This window comes from Labeo rohita, chromosome 22 (assembly GCF_022985175.1).
Source record: "Labeo rohita strain BAU-BD-2019 chromosome 22, IGBB_LRoh.1.0, whole genome shotgun sequence".
NCBI lineage: Eukaryota > Metazoa > Chordata > Actinopteri > Cypriniformes > Cyprinidae > Labeo > Labeo rohita.
In genome coordinates this window covers 16,456,838-16,480,959 of record NC_066890.1, presented here as the reverse complement: position 1 = coordinate 16,480,959, position 24,122 = coordinate 16,456,838, and the positions used below count along the sequence as shown (strand labels likewise).

At 29.9% G+C, this 24,122-nt stretch overlaps 1 protein-coding gene across 2 annotated transcripts in view; it reads right to left on the bottom strand.

Annotated features, from left to right (window-relative positions):
• Positions 1-24,122, bottom strand: part of LOC127153510 (metabotropic glutamate receptor 7) — a 252,815-nt gene that overhangs the window by 130,349 nt on the left and 98,344 nt on the right. For both annotated transcript variants that reach the window (XM_051094594.1, XM_051094593.1), the window contains exons 3-4: positions 12,882-13,017; positions 12,309-12,463 (exon numbers count right to left, since the gene is read on the bottom strand). In XM_051094594.1, coding sequence (XP_050950551.1) covers positions 12,309-12,463; positions 12,882-13,017 — 291 coding nt within the window. The remainder of the gene's footprint in view (positions 1-12,308; positions 12,464-12,881; positions 13,018-24,122) is intronic.

Genomic DNA, 24,122 nt, shown 5'->3' with positions numbered 1-24,122 from the left:
AAAGTATGGTGACCCACACTCGGAAATTGTGCTGTGCGTTTAACCCATCCAAGTGCACACACACAGTAGGGAGTAGTGAACAAACATGCGCGCACGTGCACACAACGTGAACACACACCCAGAGCAGTGGGCAGCTATATTGCTATCGGTTCAGTGCCTTGCTCAAGGGACTCACCTCAGTCGTGGTATTGAGGGTGGAGAGAGCGCTGGTTATTCACTCCCCCGCACCTTCAATCCCTGCTGGACCTGGGACTCAAACCTGCAACCTTTCGGTTACAGGCCCAACTATCTAACCATTAGGCAGAATTAGTTGTGACGATTTACTAAAACGATGGAACAAATTAGTGAAACGTGACCACGATTTACTAAAACGGGCGAACATTAGTTAATTGTGACAATTTACTAAAACCAGGGAATAAATTAGTGAAACGTGACCACAATTTACCAAAACGATGAAACAAATTAGTGAAACGTGACCACGATTTACTAAAACAATGGAATGAATTAATGAATTGTGGTGATTTACTAAAACAAGTGAATGAATTAGTGAAACATGACCACAGTTTACTAAAACAATGGAATGATTTAATGAAACGTTACCACAACTATTTACTAAAACGGTGGAACAAATTAATGAAACGTGACCACAATTTACTTAAACAATGGAAAAAATTAGTAAAACATGACAATTTACTAAGATACGGGAACAAATAAGTGAAACGTGGCCACAATTTACTAAAACGATGTAACAAATTAGTGAAACGTGACCACGATTTACTAAACAAGGGAACAAATAAGTTTATTGTGACAATTTACTAAAACGAGAGAATAAATTAGTGAAACGTGACCACGATTTACTAAAACAAGGGAACAAAAGTTTATTGTGACAATTTACTAAAACGAGAGAATAAATTAGTGAAACGTGACCACGATTTACTAAAACAAGGGAACAAAAGTTTATTGTGACAATTTACTAAAACAAGGGATTAATGAAATGTGACCACAATTTACTTAAACAAGGAAAAAAATTGATTGTGACGATTTATCAAACAAGGGAATGAATTAGTGAAACATGACCACGATTTACTAAAACGAGGGAACAAATTAGTTAATTGTGACAAGTTACTAAAACCAGGGAATAAATTAGTGAAACGTGACCACAATTCACTAACACGATGAAACAAAATTAGTGAAACCTGGCCACAATTTACTATTGTAAACAATAAAACTATTCTAAACAATAGAACAAATTAATGAATTGTGATGATTTACTAAAACAAGTGAACGAATTAGTGAAACGTGACCACAACGATTTACTAAAACGGTGGAACAAATTAATGAAACGTGACCACAATTTACTTAAACAATGGAAAAAATTAGTGAAACATGACAATCTACAGATACGGGAACAAATTAGTGAAGCCTTGCCACAATTTACTAAAACGATAGAACAAATTAGTCAAACGTGACCACAACGATTTACTAAAACGGTGAAACAAATTAATGAAACGTGACCACAATTTACTAAAACAAGTTAACAAATTAGTGAAGCGTGACCACAGTTTACTAAAACAATGGAACAAATTAGTGAAACGTGACCACAATGATTGACTAAAACGGTGAAACAAATTAATGAAACATGACCACAATTTACTTAAACAATGTAAAAAATTAGTAAAACATGACAATTTACTAAGATACGGGAACAAATAAGTGAAACGTGGCCACAATTTACTAAAACGATGAAACAAATTAGTGAAACCTGGCCACAATTTACTCAAACAATGGAACAAATTAATGAATTGTGATGATTTACTAAAACAAGTGAATGAATTAGTGAAACGTGACCACAACGATTTACTAAAACGGTGGAACAAATTAATGAAACGTGACCACAATTTACTTCAACAATGGAAAAATTAGTGAAACATGACAATCTACAGATACGGGAACAAATTAGTGAAGCCTTGCCACAATTTACTAAAACAATGGAACAAATTAGTGAAACGTGACCACAATGATTGACTAAAACGGTGAAACAAATTAATGAAACATGACCACAATTTACTTAAACAATGTAAAAAATTAGTAAAACATGACAATTTACTAAGATACGGGAACAAATAAGTGAAACGTGGCCACAATTTACTCAAACAATGGAACAAATTAATGAATTGTGATGATTTACTAAAACAAGTGAACGAATTAGTGAAACGTGACCACAATGATTGACTAAAACGGTGAAACAAATTAATGAAACATGACCACAATTTACTTAAACAATGTAAAAAATTAGTGAAACATGACAATCTACAGATATGGGAACAAATTAGGGAAGCCTGGCCACAATTTACTAAAACGATAGAACAAATTAGTGAAACGTGACCACAACGATTTACTAAAACGGTGGAACAAATTAATGAAACGTGACCACAATTTACTAAAACAAGTTAACAAATTAGTGAAGCGTGACCACAGTTTACTAAAACAATGGAACAAATTAGTGAAACGTGACCACAATGATTTACTAAAACGGTGGAACAAATTAATGAAACGTGACCACAATTTACTTCAACAATGGAAAAAATTAGTGAAACATGACAATCTACAGATACGGGAACAAATTAGTGAAGCCTTGCCACAATTTACTAAAACAAGTGAACAAATTAGTGAAGCCTTGCCACAATTTACTAAAACAAGTGAACGAATTAGTGAAACGTGACCACAACGATTTACTAAAACGGTGGAACAAATTAATGAAACGTGACCACAATTTACTAAAACAAGTTAACAAATTAGTGAAGCGTGACCACAGTTTACTAAAACAATGGAACAAATTAGTGAAACGTGACCACAATGATTGACTAAAACGGTGAAACAAATTAATGAAACATGACCACAATTTACTTAAACAATGTAAAAAATTAGTAAAACATGACAATTTACTAAGATACGGGAACAAATAAGTGAAACGTGGCCACAATTTACTAAAACGATGAAACAAATTAGTGAAACCTGGCCACAATTTACTCAAACAATGGAACAAATTAATGAATTGTGATGATTTACTAAAACAAGTGAATGAATTAGTGAAACGTGACCACAACGATTTACTAAAACGGTGGAACAAATTAATGAAACGTGACCACAATTTACTTCAACAATGGAAAAAATTAGTGAAACATGACAATCTACAGATACGGGAACAAATTAGTGAAGCCTTGCCACAATTTACTAAAACAATGGAACAAATTAGTGAAACGTGACCACAATGATTGACTAAAACGGTGAAACAAATTAATGAAACATGACCACAATTTACTTAAACAATGTAAAAAATTAGTAAAACATGACAATTTACTAAGATACGGGAACAAATAAGTGAAACGTGGCCACAATTTACTCAAACAATGGAACAAATTAATGAATTGTGATGATTTACTAAAACAAGTGAACGAATTAGTGAAACGTGACCACAATGATTGACTAAAACGGTGAAACAAATTAATGAAACATGACCACAATTTACTTAAACAATGTAAAAAATTAGTGAAACATGACAATCTACAGATATGGGAACAAATTAGGGAAGCCTGGCCACAATTTACTAAAACGATAGAACAAATTAGTGAAACGTGACCACAACGATTTACTAAAACGGTGGAACAAATTAATGAAACGTGACCACAATTTACTAAAACAAGTTAACAAATTAGTGAAGCGTGACCACAGTTTACTAAAACAATGGAACAAATTAGTGAAACGTGACCACAATGATTTACTAAAACGGTGGAACAAATTAATGAAACGTGACCACAATTTACTTCAACAATGGAAAAAATTAGTGAAACATGACAATCTACAGATACGGGAACAAATTAGTGAAGCCTTGCCACAATTTACTAAAACAAGTGAACAAATTAGTGAAGCCTTGCCACAATTTACTAAAACAAGTGAACGAATTAGTGAAACGTGACCACAACGATTTACTAAAACGGTGGAACAAATTAATGAAACGTGACCACAATTTACTAAAACAAGTTAACAAATTAGTGAAGCGTGACCACAGTTTACTAAAACAATGGAACAAATTAGTGAAACGTGACCACAATGATTTACTAAAACGGTAAAACAAATTAGTGAAACATGACCACAATTTACTTAAACAATGTAAAAAATTAGTAAAACATGACAATTTACTAAGATACGGGAACAAATAAGTGAAACGTGGCCACAATTTACTAAAACGATGTAACAAATTAGTGAAACGTGACCACCATTTACTAAAACAAGGGAACAAATAAGTTTATTGTGACAATTTACTAAAACAATGGAACAAATTAGTGAATTGTGGTGATTTACTAAAACAAGGTAATGAATTAATGAAACGTCATCACAATTTACTAAAACAGTTGCAGGAATTAGTAAAATGTGACCACAATGTACTAAAACAAGGTAAGAATTTATTAAAACAATGAAACAATTTAGTGCAAGGGAACAAATGAGTGCAAAATGGTCACAATTTAAATAAAACAGTGGAACTAATTAGTAAAGCATGGCCATAACAAGGAACAATTTAGCCATGATTTAACCAAAATGAGGGAACAAACAAGTAGAACATGACCACGGTTTAGCAAATGACGTGGCCACAAATAATTAAGTTGTGGAAACAAATTCTTAATTTGTGGCTATATCTTTTTCCCCCTCCATGTACAGGTCTCTATACAAAATAAACAGACTTACAAAGTGAGGATCAAACATTTGACATATCTTGTAAACATCAAAGGTTCTGCGTCCTATCAAACTCCATGCTACTTTAGTGTAAATGCATCTATTCATTTATTCATTCATTTGGTAAAAGCCAGCAAAACTAGATGGATGCTTAGGGTTGTGTGGTGGATTTGTAAAAACTGTGAACAAAGCGTTGCATGATAAAAGAAAATATGATGCCACACTACTTTAAATACAGGTTACAAGTCTGCCAGTGTGTAGGTTCACCAGGTAATTTGGGGTTATGATGCCAAAGCGGTTAAAACCACTGGTTTAACGGCCGCCCACAGCTGCTGTTAACGTAAAACTCATCTTTAAAAGCATTTTATAGTCTAGTAGCTAAACGGCGGACTGACATTCCTATGATTATCCTTGCATCACACCCTAGCATCTCTAGGCCATTCCCTAAGTGCTCGTCACATTGGAGCGCTTGGGCTGCTCCTGAAGAGATATCTTTGCTGACAGGCTGCCAGCTAGATTTCAGCACGAGTTACCTGACTGGTGAACGAGTAGCTATTGCACTACACAGCTATGGGCTGTTTTAGCCCATGAAGGTTTCATAATGATTCAGGTGAAGATGAGAAATTAATTTAACCCTCAGGTTCTGTTTGGGGTTTGAAAAGCCTCAAGCTCTGCTTGACTTGTCCTAATTTTATTAGGATGGATTAAAAACAAGCTTTCAAGGTTCATGATGCATTGCTTCTGTCCGAGGGCCACAGGTGTGAAATATTAGTAGTGTTTCCTAAGGCATAAATCTTTATTACTACTTAGGGGTAGTGATTTGAGCAACTACCTAGTTACACCCTACACTGTAAAAATGATTTTTGAAGTTGTAAATAAAACAAAGATTATTGATATGTTTTACAAGGAAAATACATTTTCAGTTTCACAATGTCATGTGTAATTTAGTGGGTATTGCCATTTCTCTGTAAGTGTTTGTGAAATTTAGTAGCACATTTAGTAGCACTGAAACTGGTTTGACACCAAATTTATTTATTTATTTATTTATTGTTAGGAACTGGAGCAAATGACAAAAAAAAGTCAGAATGCTTTAGCAATGACATAGCAGTACAGTTATTAAATCACATTTCTTCAAGTAAAAATATGATGTTCTTTTCTTTTCTTTTCTTTTCTTTTCTTTTCTTTTCTTTTCTTTTCTTTTCTTTTCTTTTCTTTTCTTTTCCTAAATTGACTCAAAACACTTTTTACTTTTATTTTTTTTACTGTTGTTTTAGTAGTTTTTGTATTTAAATACGCAACATACTTGTTTTATTTCGATTAGTTGCCCATTTTTTTAAAAGTTTTAACTTTTAACGTTTTCAAAGTTTAAGTTTTTCATCTAGTATTTAATTAATACTATTTAATAAATTATGATCTAATATTTTATTGATATTTTAATTCAAATATGTATTATTTAAATTAACAAAAGCAATTGACTAGTTAGATTCAGTTCATATATAAATGAGGGAAGAGAAAATGAAGTAGGATATCGATGTATTTTGATTTTGCATAATAGATAAACTATATATATTTATTTAAAATCTAGCAAAATAAATAAATAAAAAAATAAATAAATACTTATGCAATGGCATAGCAATATGGTTTCTTCATGTAAAATACAATGTTTCTTTCTTTCTTTCTTTCTTTCTCTTTCTGAAATTGACTCAGAACAACTTTCTTAAACATCAACTTTGTGGAAAAGCTTCAGTAACAGTCTACTGGAATAATTATTATTAATAATAATAAATATTTATTTATTTTATCATTATTTAAAAAAAAAAAAAAACTTTATTTGTGTTCTGTTTTCATTTTACTTTTAGTTTGTTTTTAGTCATTTTTGTACTTAAGTAAAATACTTATTTCAATTAGTTGCCAATTTCTATTTTTTTATTTAAATAAATAAAAAACAGCAAGACAGATACATGAATGAATGAATGAATGAACAAAAACGAACAAACAAACAAACTGGCAGGCAGACAAACAAACAAATAAACAAATAAGCAAACAAACAATGAATGAATGAAGGAAGGAACGAAGGAAGGAACGAACAAAAGAACGAATGACAACAAACAAACAGGCAGACAAATGAATGAATGAATGCACAAATGAAAACGAACAAACAGGCAGACAGACATAAAAATAAATAAATACATATAAACAAACAAACAGGCAGACAGACAGACAGGCAGGCATATAAATAAATAAATACAGATAAACAAACAAACAGACAAATAAACAAATAAAACAAGCAATGAATGAACGAACAAACAAACAAACGAGAGTGAAGGAACAAACAGGCAAACAGACAGGCAGGTAAATAAATAAACAGCAAAACAGACAGACCGATAAACAAACAAACAAACAAACATACACACAGACAGACAAATAAACAAATAAAACAAACAATGAATGAACGAACGAACGAACAAACAAACGAGAACGAACAAACAAACAGGCAGACAGACAGGAAAATAAATAAATAAATAAATAAATAAATTCTTCCCATGTAATTTTCCCCAAACTCAAAAATAGTGGGGGCACATTTTAAGCCAGCTTGCCTCATGAATATTACACAGATGATGTAACTTTGGCCCAGTAGTGATTTGCTGAAAGGCAGTAAAGTGGGTGTTAGCTATAGGAGGATTACCGCTTATCATTTGTACATGTGTTCAAGTCCACAGCTGATGCAACCATTTGCCAGAAGCTTCTACTTGGTCTTAAACTCACTTTTTTTATAACTAGCGATATTTTTTGTTGTCACAACATGGCAAAGTTAAAAATAACTCTCAAAATGAGAAAAAAAGTGGGTCTGGTTAAATCACAGATTGTTTTGTCAGGGCGGCATGTTTAGTCTACAGTCTGCCATAAATAAAAACACGACACTTCAGATCATCAGGTTGTGCATCTGTACGCCAACACTCGCATACATCAGATCAAAGACAACCATGTAAATTGCTTCCAGCTTCACGTCGATCCAGAAAGACAAAATTTTTTGACTTCAAAAACGGAAAAGGTAAACGAAAAGGATGAAGTTGTGAGCTTCTCGCGAGGCGCCTGTGGAAAGACAAACTCCCATATGACTGCAGCTCGTGGCAACACTACATTCAATTGTTTTCGCAGGTCTTTTTCAAAGAGCACAATAAAGCTATAAGTGTGATGCTTTCCCTGACGAGTGCCTTTCAAATTGTTCCATCAGTGCTGTGAAATGCAGGGGCAATTGCTCGACCCGGCAAAGCACCGCTCTACGCACTTATCAGCAAATGGCAAACAGCGCAAGCAAGCGCAAGCTGAGAGATGCTATCATAACCCCGTGGATACCTGGAAAATGCACTGCACTGTGTGACACGATTTAGATTTGCAGCGTTGCATCGCACGGATTAGCTGGCAGGAGGAGTGAAGATGTAAATACAGAATTATCAAGGATAACGTTTTCCGGAACGGAAAACCACTTGTTTAAACGCACAGGAAGATGGAAGTTGCTGCGTATTTTGATTTTATGCATTTAGAAAACATTTTTATTAAAGCACTTCTGTTCAAACACATCTGCTCTCCCAAAGTCAGCTTTAGGGATTTCATATAACGTGAAATATTGCGTTCTGAATGCACATTCTGTCATCATTTGGTCAGGTTAAAGTAAAGTACAGTAAACTACAAAATTTGGTAGAATATGCATGTTCCTCTTTGCCATATAAGGGCAAAAACATACACCAAAAAGCCCAAATGACATTGTTTATTTTTATTTTTATTACTACTACACATAGCAAAAACATTTTTATTTCTTTAAAAGTACCATGACTGAATAACTAAACTAAACTAAACTAAACTAAACTAAATAAAATAAAATAAAATAAAATAAAATAAAATAAAATAAAATAAAATAAAATAAAATAAAATAAAATAAAATAAAATAAAATAAAATAACATAAAATAAAATAAAATAAAATAAAATAAAATAAAATAAAATAAAATAAAACAGTAATAATTTCAGCTAGCTGCCAAGGCAACACTTTGTTTAGTTTAAGTTGAAGTACTAAAATAACTAAAAGACAAAAAATTTATATGAAAATTAATTAAAATACTGAAACAAAACACAATATATGTTCATGATATTAACAAAAACATAATCATGACTCTTAAAATGACACAGATATTGTATTAGCCATTATTTTTCATATTTTCAGTATCTGTTTTACCTTCAGTTCAAGTTTTAGTAGTCTTATGTTTTTGCCATTATTATTATTGTTATTATTATTATTATTATTATTATTATTATTATTATTGCTTTCATTTTTCAATTTAAGTAATTTTCCATATATACTCATTTTATTTATATTTAGTTCTCAAAACAGCATTTATTTATTCATTTACTGATTGATTTATTTATGGATTTTTTTTTTTTTTTTTCCACATACACTCATTTTATTTTTATTTAGTTTAAACAACACTTACTTATTCATTTATTCATTGATTGATTGATTGATTTATTTATTTATTTATTTATTATTTTTCTTCTTCTTCTTTCTTCCTCTTATTGCTTTAATTGATTTTTCTTACATTTTTGAAGTAATTTTCGACATATACTCATTATTTACATAAACAGCATTTATTTATTTATTTATTTATTTATTCATTCATTCATTCATTCATTTATGTGTTTGTTTTTTTTTTTTTCTTTTTGACAATTTTCCATTTTTTATTTAGTTATTTTATTTTATTTTATTATTTTGTGAGAATGGTATTTAAAAGTTTCACTTTTACTTTACAGTATAACACTACATACTACATACAAGTGGCATGAATTTTAAGTTAGTTTGCCAATAATCTCACAAATCTTATTCACAGTTGTGTTAAAATAAAATAAGACACCAAACAAGTTGGACTGAAGTCAATGCCACAAAGAAGCTGTGTAAAACAGATGACAGTGTTTTCATTTATGACTGAATTACTCATTTAATGCGACGACAACAGGAAGCTTCCTCGTCATGGAGAGTCAAAGACCTCAAGGCTATTTTCTCCACAGAGGATCCGTCTCTCTCTATTTTGCACAATACATGCCCCTTCCATCCACAGGGCTCTTTATATCATTAGTTCATGTCCACCACACAATATAACACCACAGGGTCTTTCATTTATTAATCTGGCACTCAGATGCACCCCATGGCAGGGCTGGATGGAAAAGCGTGCCAGCTGGGTCAGTCCGAGTCCAGGCCTCCGGCTCATTTCACAATCTCCAGTGAACAAAACGAATCGGCTCGGAAGCCTTCGGACACCGTTGAGCTCGGTTCGGTCTCCGCGCGCACCAGGTGCTGTCTCTATCAAACGTGACACAGTTTCGAAGACACCAGGGAGATGATTTTCTATTATTAGAGCCACGTTCCTTCCATCCATTCAACCTGACATTACTCTGAACAGGAATACACTGTGAGCAGCAACAGAGCTTCGCTTGTGCGATCAAGAAAAAATATGGTGTTTCTTCAACTCTGAGACTGTGGAATGAACGCACGCTTTTACAGTTTGTTTATTTTGATCTAAAAATGTCCAGCGGTGTGTATACATGAAGCGCATTCTGTAACTTGAGTTTTTTCTTAAAAAAGTGTCACATTCGCAGTTGTCGGCACATTTTTTATGCAAAATCTAATAATTTTGATAGGAATTAACATGGAGGCAAAATATTTCCTCACACAAAGTTTCCAACAGGTTCATCACAGATTTGTAGTTACGACGAATAGAAAGTTTGGTTTGAAAGTGATTTGAAATTTTTGAAAGTTGATGAAATTTCACCAAAGTATTGCTAATGTGATGGCACCGGATTGATATTTTTAATATTTTTGAAATAAAACGCCCCGCTCGTTTGTCATGCTAGGGCTAATTTCAGAGCTAGCATTTTATGTAACATAAATGTACACAACTAAATACATTTTTTCACTTGTTTTCAATAATTTGCTAAAATGTCAGCACGTGAAGTGAAGGACAGTTGTAATTCACACAATGAATTTTGAAATAATTTATGATTGTTTTGTTTGTGTTTGTTTATCATTTTTATGGCACATTTTCATTTTTTTAAGATGTAAAGTCTGGGTCTGATAAAGATAAAGCTGTAAATCTAAAATAAAAGGTATTTGTAAAAATAAATAGTGAATGCAATATATATATATATATATAAAAAAGAAGAAGTCAGTACTTCTTAAATTGGTCAAAAGTGGGGAAAGGAAAAAAAAGTAGAAAATTTAATGTCTAAAAAAAGAGAAAAAAAATAATTTAAAAATAAAATAAAGTTAAAACAAACAAACAAGGGGAATATATAAATAAATAAATAAATAAACAAAAGATTAGGGTTTGCATTTTTGTTATTGTTTATAAAGAAGTAAAAATAATAATAATAATAATAATAATAATAAACATTATTACATGACCAAATGTTAAAAAAAGTATATATAAATAAATAAATAAATAAATACATAGTAAAACATACTGTAAAAGATTTTACATTGTTTACAAAAAAATTGTAATGTCTAATAAATAAATAAATAAATCAACCAAAAGTTTTGGGGTTTGCATTGTTGTTGTTGTTGTTAAAGTAAATAATAATAATAATAATAATAATAATAATAATAATAATAATAATAACATTATAATTATTATTATTAATAAGTAAAACAAACAAACAAACAAACAAATAAATAAATAAATAAATAAATAAATAAATAATGTTTTGGGGTTTGCATTGTTGTTGTTGTTTTTAAAGTAAATAATAATAATAATAATAATAATAATAACAACAACAACAACAACAACAACAACAACAACAACAACAACAACAACAACATTACACTACCAAAGGTTAAAAATACAAACACATAAATAAATAAATAAATAAATAAATAAAAACATACTGTAAATACTTTTAAATTGTTCACCAAAAATTGTAATATCAACAAATAAATAAACAAATAAATAAATACTGAAATAACTGATATGCTGAAAATAATTGATAATAATAAGATGTTTCTTGAGCACCAAACTGTCATATAAGAATGATTTCTGAAGGAATCATGTGATATTGAAGACTGGAGTAATGATGCAGAAAATCCACCTATATCATCCCAGTAATAAATTACACCTTAAAGCATATTCAATCAGAAATAACTTATTTTGAATTGCAATAATATTTCAAAATATTACTACCGTATTTTTAATCCAGCAAATGCAGCCTTGATGAGCAGAAGAAGTTTGAATAAAAATTTTTACCAACCCCAAACTTCTGAATGACTGTTTATAAAAAAAAAGAATGAAAAGACCAAAAATCTGTTATTCCTAATTAAAATCAACACGCAGTGCCAGTAGTTGATGAAACACCTCTAAATGTACAGCACAGCTTCTCAAGAAAAAGTGTCGAGAAATGATGACGCTCGAAGCGAAAGTCTTAGCGCCCCATCATCACAATCACTGAATCCGCATGAAGCCATTCAATGCTGCAAAAGGCTGGTGTTCGCTAAAAATCATCAGCATAATCGCCTCCAAAAACCGATCAGTCTTACCGGCGATAGTGGCTCTTTTTGGCAGGATGGTGACGGCACCGACTGCGGCGTCCTCGAGGCCTTGAATAGGGCTGTTCTTGGCTCCCCAGCTGTCCGAGCCGATCCACAGGAAATGGCCCACTTCATTGGCTCTTTTGCTGGCGTTAAGGATCCCCCTGTGAACATTCGCACACATGAAAGCATTACTGTGACACCGAGGCCCTCTGCGACTCCTCAACGGAGCAGGAGATGCGGCCTGGCGATTGTAATAGCATCCAGATTGAATCGTTATCGTGTGCGAAATACAAAGAAGCAATTTTCAACGGGTTTGCCTGAATGATGACATGTTGATGTCATTAATCAATACCCCGAGCGGCTGAGCTTATCCAGCAAACAAGATATAAACCCCTGAAGTGCACCCTTGAGTTTTATCTAAGTAATAGCTTTCAGGCCAGTAGCGTATTGACTTGTTGTCATCGGCAACTTTTATGCTGTTATTTTTGGAGCTGGAAAGGGAGCAATTAATTGCTTGAAAATCTGATTTATTGTAGCTCTATCTCGCAATTTCCGTTTCCTCTCCTGTCGACGGCTTACCGAATGTCTTCGTCGTAAGCGAAAATAATGACCGCCCGGGCAAAACGGGTCTCCAGCAGCTGTCGAATAATCTTGTCAAAATAAGCCTGCTTGTTGTCATGAGGGATCTTCAGGGACTGAGCGATGCAGATTCCACCTACGGAAAGAAAACAAAGACAGCCATGAGTGAAGACAGTGACACCGAGGAAAAAAATGGAGGAAATTTCCTTTAACATAACCATACGGTTTCAGCTCGGTTGTGTTTGGAACCAAATAACATTCTAGGGACATTCGGTTTTTGTAAGCAAAAACGAACCCTTCCAAAATGCTGTAGGAAGGTTTTCTGTGACAACCTGAAGAGGACATATCAAGAACAATCTTTAATAAAAATGTTTTTTATTTTGTTATTTTTATTTTATTTTATTTATTTTTTTATATTTGTAATCATTTATAACATTTATTTATTTATTTATTTATTTATTTATTTATTTATTTATTTATTTATGTATGTATGTATGTATGTATTTATGTATTTACTAACCTTTGTAGATTCAGTCTGACAGGTATTTATTTATTTATTTATTTATTTATTTATTTATTTATTTATTAACCTTGGTAGATTCAGTCTGGCAGGTATTTATTTATTTATTTATTTATTTATTTATTTATTTGACTGCTTGATTGATTTACTTATTTACTTACAACCTAAAGATAACCTATCCAAATTATTATTATTATTATTATTATTATTATTATTATTATTATTATTATTATTATTATTATTTAGGCTTAATTTTTATAGCATTAATACATTATATTTCTAAATATTATTTGTTTGTTTGTTTGTTTAATGAGATTTTTCTAACAGAAATTATTCTTGCAATTATTTATTTACAGATTTTATTGATTGATTTACTTATTTACTTACAACCTAACAATAACCTATCCAAATTCTTCTTCAGGTTTTTTTTTTTTTTTAATAACATTAATGGAGTATATTTCAAAACATTATTTGTTTGTATTTATTTATTTATTTGTTTGTTTGTTTGTTTGTTTGTTTGTTAGATTTTTCAAACCATAAACAAATCTAGCAGGTAATTGTTTATTTAAGTTATTTATTTATTTATTTATTTATTTATTTATTTATTAGAATAGGCATTTATTTATTTATTTACAACCAAATATAAACTTTCTAAAACATTAATAATAATAATAATAATAATAATAATATTATTATTATTATTATTATTATTAATAATTATTATTATTATTATTATTATTATTAGGGTTTTATTTTTATAATCTTTGTTTTATTTATTTATTTATTTATTTATTTATTTATTTATTTTAATATAGCTATTTTTTTATATCTATACTTATAAAGTAACCTTCATAGAATAAGTTATTTTATGATAATCTAAATGAATATATTTTATTTTCAATTTGAATGAATGTATGAATGAATGAATGAATGAATGAATGAATGAATGAATGAATGGGAAACAGGTTTGTTTATTTATTTATTTATGTTTTACTTATGACAACCTTTTATTTTATTTTAGTTTGTTTTATTATTTTTAAATGAAAATAAATGAATGATGAATGAATGAATTAGAAACTTTTTTTATTATTATTATTATTTATTCATTTGGTAATTTTTGCATTTTGTTTTGTTTTGGGACAAGATAACCTATACAGAATGTTCTCAAATGTTTATTATTATTATTATTTTTATCTTTCTAAAGTAACCTTCATAGATCATTGAAGTGAGTTATTTTATAACAACCTAAATATAACCTACACAGAACATCCTCTAATGGTAATTACGTTCTATTTTTACAACCATAAACCAGCCTTCCCAGAACGTCACATAAGTTATATATTTATAAACTGGGTCGATGTCTATTCAAGACCCCTGACCTACAGAAAAACTTCTTTTCTGCGAATGTGTGATGAATATCACATAGGAAACTCCTGAGCAGCGCTGTCAAGGAAAAGTGTTAGGATTAGTCAAAATCCATCAACACTTCAGCAGGTTCTAAACCAGATAGAAATGTAATATGTCACTCTCCTATACCAACCCATTTTCAAGACATCCGCCCATTAGATATATAAAGATCTACATGATAGACACACTTAGGAACAACAAAATGCAACACTGTTTGGTAAAGATGTAAGCGAAAGTGAAATACAGCTTCCTCTTTTTATAGCTCACAAGTTGATGACGACTCCAAATCCCTTTGCTGATTTATTAGACGGCCAGTGTCGATATCTGAGTCCATGCCCGCTGCCCCAGAGAGGCGCTTTTATGAGCGTGGCATCAGAAGATTGGAAATGCGATAAAAAAGAGACAGACAAACGATGTAAACCCATGGCAGCTGCTTCAACACTCTGGCTTTTTTGGAAAGCGAGGCGCCGAACTTGGCATCACTCCCTGTTTGTCTCGCTGAAATCCCACCGCCGCGCTCTTGTGTTCCCGTTCACTGCACAGTGTACTTAGCCATGGGAATTTTTCCCATTATCAGGAATATTCACTGGGGAAGCTCATACTGTTCTGCCTGTCTGAGATAGATGAATCCCACAGAGCAGAATGAATGTCAGAATAGAGCTTGTTCATTGCGATTCAAATGTGCTTTGTTACGCCAATGTGAAAACACATGCTCATATGCTAATGCTGTCTGGTTTCCGATGTACTGTACAGTTTTACTCTGTAAATTCACCCTTGCATTTCAAACACTTTGCAGATCAGTTCAAAAGAATCATGAGAACTGATTCAGTGACTGATTCGTTTGATTCATTCAAACAGTACATGGAAAAAACAGCAGCTAGTAAGAGTCGTTTGTTCATGAATCAGACTTTACTGGTCTCGCAGTATGTTTCTTTTCAGTCAGTGTTTTATTTAGCATCTTCCCGCCTTTTTTACTGATAGATTCACTGAGTGATTCGTTAGGATGATTCAAATTTAAGTTGTAGAATCATGTAAGGAGTATATGACTCTTTTTAACCTGCTCACATTTGTTCATGAATCAGACTTCACTCGTTTTGGGGTATGATTCTTTTTTGTCAGTGCTTTGCTTACTATTTTTCCACCTTTTTAACTCATTACATTTCATTAATTCAGACAGACTTTACTCATTTTGGGTATGATTCTTTTTCAGTCAGTGTTTTGATATTTTTCTTTTAATTTATTACATTACATTCACTGCAAACTTACAAATCAGGTTAAACAAGATTTCTCAATTCTAAAATATGATTTCTTCATCTATGCTTTGTGAATCAGTTTGTGTGAATCATGAATAAGAATCATGATACTGACAGATTCATTAGAATGACATGATTCTTTTTGAGCAGCTGATTAAAGGAAGAAGTTCATATGAATCATTTGTTTATATGAAGCATTTATTTATGAATCAGAATTTACTTGTTTTGAGGTATGATTAATTGCAGGCAGCACTTTGTTTACAAATTTCCCACGTTTTTTAACACATTACATTACATTAATTTAGACTACAAACTTAAACATCTGATAAATTAAGAGACTCCTCTATTCTAAAATATGATTTCTTTATCTATGCTTTGTGAATCATTTTGTGTGAATCATGAATAAGAATAATGACACTCACAGATTCATTAGAATGATTCAAACAAACCAACTCGGGCTGACATGATTCCTTTTGAACAGCTGATTAAAGGAAGCAGTTCATTTGAATCATTTGTCCATATGAATCATTTGTTTATGAATCAGAGTTTACTCATTTTTGGTTATGATTCTTTTCAGTCAGTGTTTTGTTTACTATTTTTCCACCTTTTTAACTCGTTATATTACATTCATTCAGACTGCAAACTTACAAATCAAGTAACACAAGATTTCTCAATTCTAAAATATGATTTCTTTATCTGTGTTTTGCGAATCAGTTTGTGTGAATCACGAATAAGAATCATGATACTGACAGATTCATTAGAATGATTCAAACAATGTAATTCGGGCTGACATGATTCTTTCTGACCAGCTGATTTAAGGCAGCAGTTCATATGAATCATTTGTTCATGAATCAGACTTTAATGGTCTTGTAGTTTGTTTCTTTTCAGTCAGTGTTTCGTTTACTATTTTCCCAACTTTTTAACTAATTACAATACATTAGTTTGGACTGTAAACTTCCAAACTTAGGGGGGAAAAAAATCCTCTTGTAAAATATGATATCTTTATCTTTGTTGTGCGAATCAGTTTGTGTGAATCATGAATAAGAATAATGACACTGACAGATTCATTAGAATGATTCAAACAAACTTACTTGGAATAACATGATTCATTTTGACCAGCTGATTAAATGAAGCAGTTCATATGATTAATTTGAGAAGATGAAAAACTCCATGGCACTCGTACAATAATAATAATAAAAAAGAAAAATTCAAAAAGCCTGATATGAATCATTGTTATGAATCAGGCTTATGAATCAGGTATTGTAATATGATTCTTTTCAGTCAACATCCTATTTAACATTCTCCTGCCTTTTTACCACATTATTTCAGACTACACGTTTACAACTTAGGTAAAATAAGATTTCTTCATCATAAAATATGATTTCTTTATCTTTGTTTTGTCATTTAGAAGAACAGTGACGCTGAGGAATTCAGTCACTGATTCATTAGAACGATTCAGTCAAGCTCTGCAGTATGTACAATAAATTCGAACCCAAAAAACAAAATTCAGTCAGGAACTGAATAGAAATGAGTTCTACTGCACTGAAGTCAGTCAGATTTTGACACTTTGTCACTTTCCTGCTGTACTGTACCGTCAGATTAAACGGCAACACCTTGAAAGGAAGTCCAAAATGTGAACCTTTCCGGCCTTTCGAGTTGAGTTAATGCGATTTAATTGATCTGTCAACTAATGTTAACTGACCAATTAGGATCTTCCAGAAGCATGTCACCAAGTGGCAGGAGTCGCAGTAAATTGACATGGACAGGCCCCGCAGACACCAATTATAATTAAATCCCTCTTAGCCATGGCCTTCAATCCCAACACGCCTCGGAAAATACACAATGCATGCTGACAATGTATGCGGCATGAATCACCAAAGCGGATACAGACTGTATTTTCCCTATACAGCACGCCGTGAAATCTCTGAAATGTAATCCAGCCATTGTTTACGACTCTCTTTGTCTTTTGTAAGACCGACACTGGCGTTCTTCTGAGTCAAGATATTTTGAAGTGTGTTGGTATGTATCATTGTTACACCGCTGCGGATCTCCATCACTAATTTCAGTCCTAAAATATTGCTTTGGGCTGAAATTCTTGTTACTTAAACATGAACTCCACTGAACCCTGAATTCAAAAACCTTTATTTGTATGTACGTGTGGCAGATTCTCGAATTTCAAATGACTTACTGTACTGTCCATTCAAGCTCAGTACCCATGAAGTTGTCGAGGGACAAAATACCATAAAACACTATAAAATACTACATAACGATTTAAATATGATAAAATGTGTAATACAGCTGCAGCTGGAAGAAAAAGAATATACTTTTTAAAATAATAATAATAATAATAATAATAATAAATAAATAAATAAATAAATAAAGTACTGATTTTTTTTCTGTAATTTAATTAAGAATAATAACAATAATAAGATTTAGTAATTAAAAATGTAAGTATTTTAAATGCTCATGTAATAATAATAATAATAATAATAATAATAGTAATAATAATAATAATAATAATAAATGTTCAGCAATTAAAATAATATAAAAAATAATAAAAATAAAATAAATTAGAAATAATAAAAATAAGAAGCTTCAGTAATTGAATAAACAAACAAACAGATAAACAAACAAACAAACAAACAAATAAATAAATAAATAAATAAATAAATAAATAGGTGAAATACTAAAATAACAAAAAATAAAATGATAATGAAATGAATGATCAAATGCTAGTGGTAGTAGTAGTAAAAATATTAGATGTATTATTATTATTATTATTATTATTATTATTATTATTATTATTATTATTATTATTTATTAATTTATTAATTCATTAATTAATACTACTACTAGTACTAAGTAATTTTCAGTAATTGAAATTAAACTTAGAATAATAAAACCAATAATTTCAGTAAATAAATAAATACTAAAATATTTTTAAATGTTCATGTAATAATAATAATAATAATAATAATAATTTTCAGTAATTACAGTTAAATTAGGAATCATAAAAATAAATTAAATTAAGATTAATAAAAATAATACATTTCAGTAATCGAAATAAATAAATAAATAAATAAATACTTTAAATAAAAGTATTTTAATGCTCAAATAACAATTATTATTATTATTATTATTATTATTATTAATAATAATAAGAAGAAGAAGAAGAAGAAGAAGAAACTTAAATTAAGCTGAAATATGACTAAAAATTATGATTTTAAGATTAAAATGTTGCTTTTGCAGCAACTGAAATAACTGAGGTGAAGTACTAAATGAATGAATGAATGAATGAATGAATGAAAACTGTAACACTGTAACTGTAACAGGTTAATCTAATATTATATAGCGTCACTGCAGGACTGATAGTCATTGTCAGGTTGAGCTCAGGTAAACTCTGCATGTTCTGAGCTCAGATCTCACCTTAAATTTAAGTGCGGCTGACAGCACAAGCTCAAAGAGATAAAAGTGAACAGATCCGATAAAGTAAAACCAGGTTTAGTAGCAGGACTCTGACATTTCTCAAGGCCAATACTGTTATTCACATCCATAAAGCCGGATGTCACTCCTCGCTTGTGGAGACGATCGCTAACAGACTGCAGTGGCCTGACCTGGATCTGATTCCTCATCTCATAGAGTCTGAAATGACCAGCGTAATCCAGGACAAACCTCAAGACGTGACGACTTTCTCAAAGAACAGCCGCTCTCATCCACACTCCCTCAAATTACTGACCTGACCAGCTTTCGCACATGACAAAGAGACAAAACAAATGTACAAGTCTTATACCCGCGACAAATTTCATGATCATAAAATTAAAATTTAAATATGAAATACATTTGTAAATTAAAATGTCAAAATAAATGACAAATATCATACAAATTCTTAGAAATACTTTTAAATAGCTGCTATTGTTCAATAAAAGCACAACTATTAAAAATCATTTTAGTGACTGAAATATAACTGTTAGAGCAAAGATTTATGAAAATATATTAGAAATGTTGCCTTGGCAAGTAACTGAAATGAACGAATGAATGAATGAATGAACGAATTAAATATTATTTTTTTGTCCATAACAAAATTACTAAAACAAACTATACATTTAAATTTTAAAGTATAATAAAAATCATAAAATATCAGATAAATAATATAAAATTCACAGAATATTTATTCTTAACTAACACATTGCAAATATCAAATAAAGTTTTATAAATACAGTAAAATACTATCAAATAGATGCTCTTGTTTAATATAATATAATATAATATAATATAATATAATATAATCATTGTAGTGATAGAAATATAACTATTAGAGGAAAGATTTATGAACATGTTTTAGAAATGTTGCCTTGGCAAGTAACTAAAATAAATAAATAAATGTTTGTACATAACAAAATCATGAAAACAAACTACAAAAAAAAAAAAAAAAAAAAATCACAATATTTGATAAATAATATAAAATGCACACCAGGTATATTATCCTTAACTAATAAATTAAAAAAATATCGAATGCATTATTATAAATAGGTTTCATTGTTAAATAAAGTATAATTTTATTAATCATTTTTGTGGAAAGATTTATGAAATGTAATAAATAAATAAGTAAATAAGTAAATAAATAAATAAATAAATAACACAAACTAAATTTAAAAATAAATAAATAAATAAATAAATAAATAAATAAATAAATAACATATAATATCCGACCAAAAAATAACATCCACACCAGCTTTGCTATTCTCAATTAAAACCAACCCTATAAAAAAAATAAATAAATAAAAAAATAAAACCAAGAAAGTTAAAGTACTACAATAACTAAAATAGAAGTTAAAAGTAAATTGAAAGTAAATACAAATTAATTAAATAAATAAATAAACAAAAATCATATTATAAATAATGTAATATGCACTTAAGTGTTGTTATTTCTATCTAAAATAAAAACTATTAAAACAGTTTATAGTAATTGCTAAAAAGCAAAAATAAAATATAACTATTTGATGAAACACTTTAGAAAGTTAGAAAACAAAGACACCTAACTTTCACTAATTAAAAGTCAAAGTAACTAAACTAAAAATACTAAAATAACTAAAAATTATGAAAATTATTATTATTTTTTTTTTTTTTTAGGAAATGATAAAAGTACATAAAAATAAAACTCCAGCTTATATAGATTATATATACTTATATTTACTTTTTTTTTTTTTTACTTTTATTGTTGTCCAAAACAATGGTTTAGTATTTTAACATGTTACCACATTTTTGCAGTCTCATAAATTATTGTTTTTGCTTTACATTTTTACTCCAAAAAATGAAACCACTCCAAATAAGACAGTGTGACGACTGCCGTAACCCCATTTTCAACCTATTAAAAATGAAAACGTGTAATTATGAATCATGTATCTATGATATATGTCTTCAGTGGTTGTGGCTTGTTTATATCAGCTCTTTCCTGCTTTATTTCTCTCAATACAGCAAAACCGAGTGACCTACAAATGCTTGATTTACGACTTCCCAGCACTGTTTTGTGAGCGTAAATGTAAGACAAATGAGTTTACATCAACATATTTCCTGATTTGTTCCAAACCGCCACGCTAAAGCCTAAATCGCGCATGTCGACGCTCGGAGAACAGCGTTTTGATGAACAGCCTCTGGTAATTGGCTCTTTGGAGATTGTTGATGCCTCGTCTTTTCATCACGGCACTTCAACAGCCATCAGAGACACTCAGAGAAATGCATGTTTGAGATTCGAGACACTTCCTGTCATTAGGGGGTAATTTATGCTACATGAAAGTGGAGAGCACTGTTTAAATCAAACAGCAAAACCACGATCGGCGTCAACATGCAATCAGACGCGCGGAAGCAGGTGGATTCACCGCTGAGATGATGATCTACACCGCAAACAGTCATTTATTTATTTATTTATTTTATTTATTTTTTTTCCAGTACAAATATCTAAACACTCTTAAATCTAAATACATTTACTTGAGAAGCAAATTTACATTCATCCAAAAACTGAAAATCGATGATTTATTCCATGTGGAGCATATTTTATGTTGGATGGATGCACTTTATTGGACTTCAAATCTCACCACCCATTCACTGCCATTATAAAGCTTAGAAGAGCCAGGATATTTTTTTTTTTTTAATATAACTCCGATTGTATTTGTCTGAAAAAAGAAAGTCATATATAATTAGGATGGCTTGAAGGTGAATAAATTATGGGGTAATTAAAATTTTTTGGGTGAACTATACCTGCCATGTTGGCAGACATTTGCTCTTGTTTTAAGCATAACTTAAACTTAATGTTGATATATTTCTCAAAAAAATAAACAAGTCTTAATATCTTATCAAAATTAAGTGTTTTTGCTCAAAAATAAATAAATAAAATAAAATAAAATAATATAAAATAAAATAAAACAAAAATAAAAATCTTATTTTCCTTTTGAAATGTTAATTCTTCTGCCACATTTTTAAGCATAATCAATATTTAATATCTTATCTTAATTTTTGCTTAAAACAAGAGAAAATATCTTCGAAAAGTAAGAAAAATAACCCTATCAAAAGTATAGAAATTAAGACACACTTATTTATTTATTTAAACATTTATTAAACATGTTTATAATAATAATAATAATAATAATAATAATAACAATAATAATAATAATAAACTTTTAAACCTTTCTTAAATCTAAAAACTTTTTTTTTCAGAAAAAAAGACAATTTTGAAATTAAAAATAGCATGTTTGTGACTAAAAACAAGAAAATAACCTTATTTTTTTTAGTTAAGTTTATTTTTCTGACCATGTTCACATATTACTATTATTATTTTTTTAATTATTATTATTAAGCATTAACTTGCTTGATTTTGATACATTTGACAAATAATTATAATTATAAATAATATTATAAAATTACAAATAATTATATATTATAATAATTATAAATATATTCATTATTAATTATCAATTAAATTATTAATACAATTTTATAATTAACAATTTTATGTAAATCAATCAATCAATCAATCAATCAATCAGTAAAATCAAATCAATCAATCAATCAATCAATCAATCAGCCAATGGGGTGCAAAAAAATAAAAATAAAAATAAAAATAAACATGGTCAGAAAAATAAACTTAATAAAAAAAAAAAGATGAGTTTCGTTTTCTTAAACCATTAGCCGTTTTTTTTTTTAAGAAAACAAGGCATATCAAAATGATCAAAATTAAACAAGTTCCTGCTGAAAACAACAAAATATCTACCAAAGAGATAAGAAGGTAATTAAATAATTGTATATAAAAAATAATTGTTTTCCCTTTGAGCTAAGTGAATTTTTTTCTGACAAAGTTGTATATTTTGCATACATATTTGCTTGTTTTGAGCATAAACTGACTGAGCCGATCATTGTTTTAAGGAAAAACTCATTAATTTAATCAAATCTTATTAAAAAATATTTTTGGATTAAAACAAGAAAATAACCTTGTTATCCTTTTTAATTAAATTGATTTTTTTCCCCATGTTGGCATTACAAGACGTAATATCTAATCAAACTGAAATTAGCTTTTGCTTAAAACAAGAAAATACTAATAAGGTATGAAAAATAATCTTGTTTTTCTTCGAATTAGGTTTCTTTTTCTGAACACCTAGCATAAACTCACTTAATTTTGATACATTTTTAGGTAACTCAAGCATAATATCTTATAATATCTTATCAAATAACTTTAATACATTTAAATTTAGGTTATTTTCAGAAAGCTCCCTGAAAATAAGACTCAACATCATTACTCAGTTTTCAGTGTTTCAATAAAACGAGTCAATATGTTATTTTATTTTATTTTGATGTTTTATTTATTTATTTATTTATTTATTTTTCAGGTAAACCCTGTGTTGTTTATAGTCTCTACTGACATTTGCTGCATGGTTGATTGATCAATCAGTTAATCAATTAAGCATACAGTCTGAAAACAACATGAAGGCGAATAAATGGCTGATTTCCGGGTGAACTTTCCGCTTGATCTTGTTCCGTTGGATCAGGGAGCAAGTGTTATGTGTAATGAAT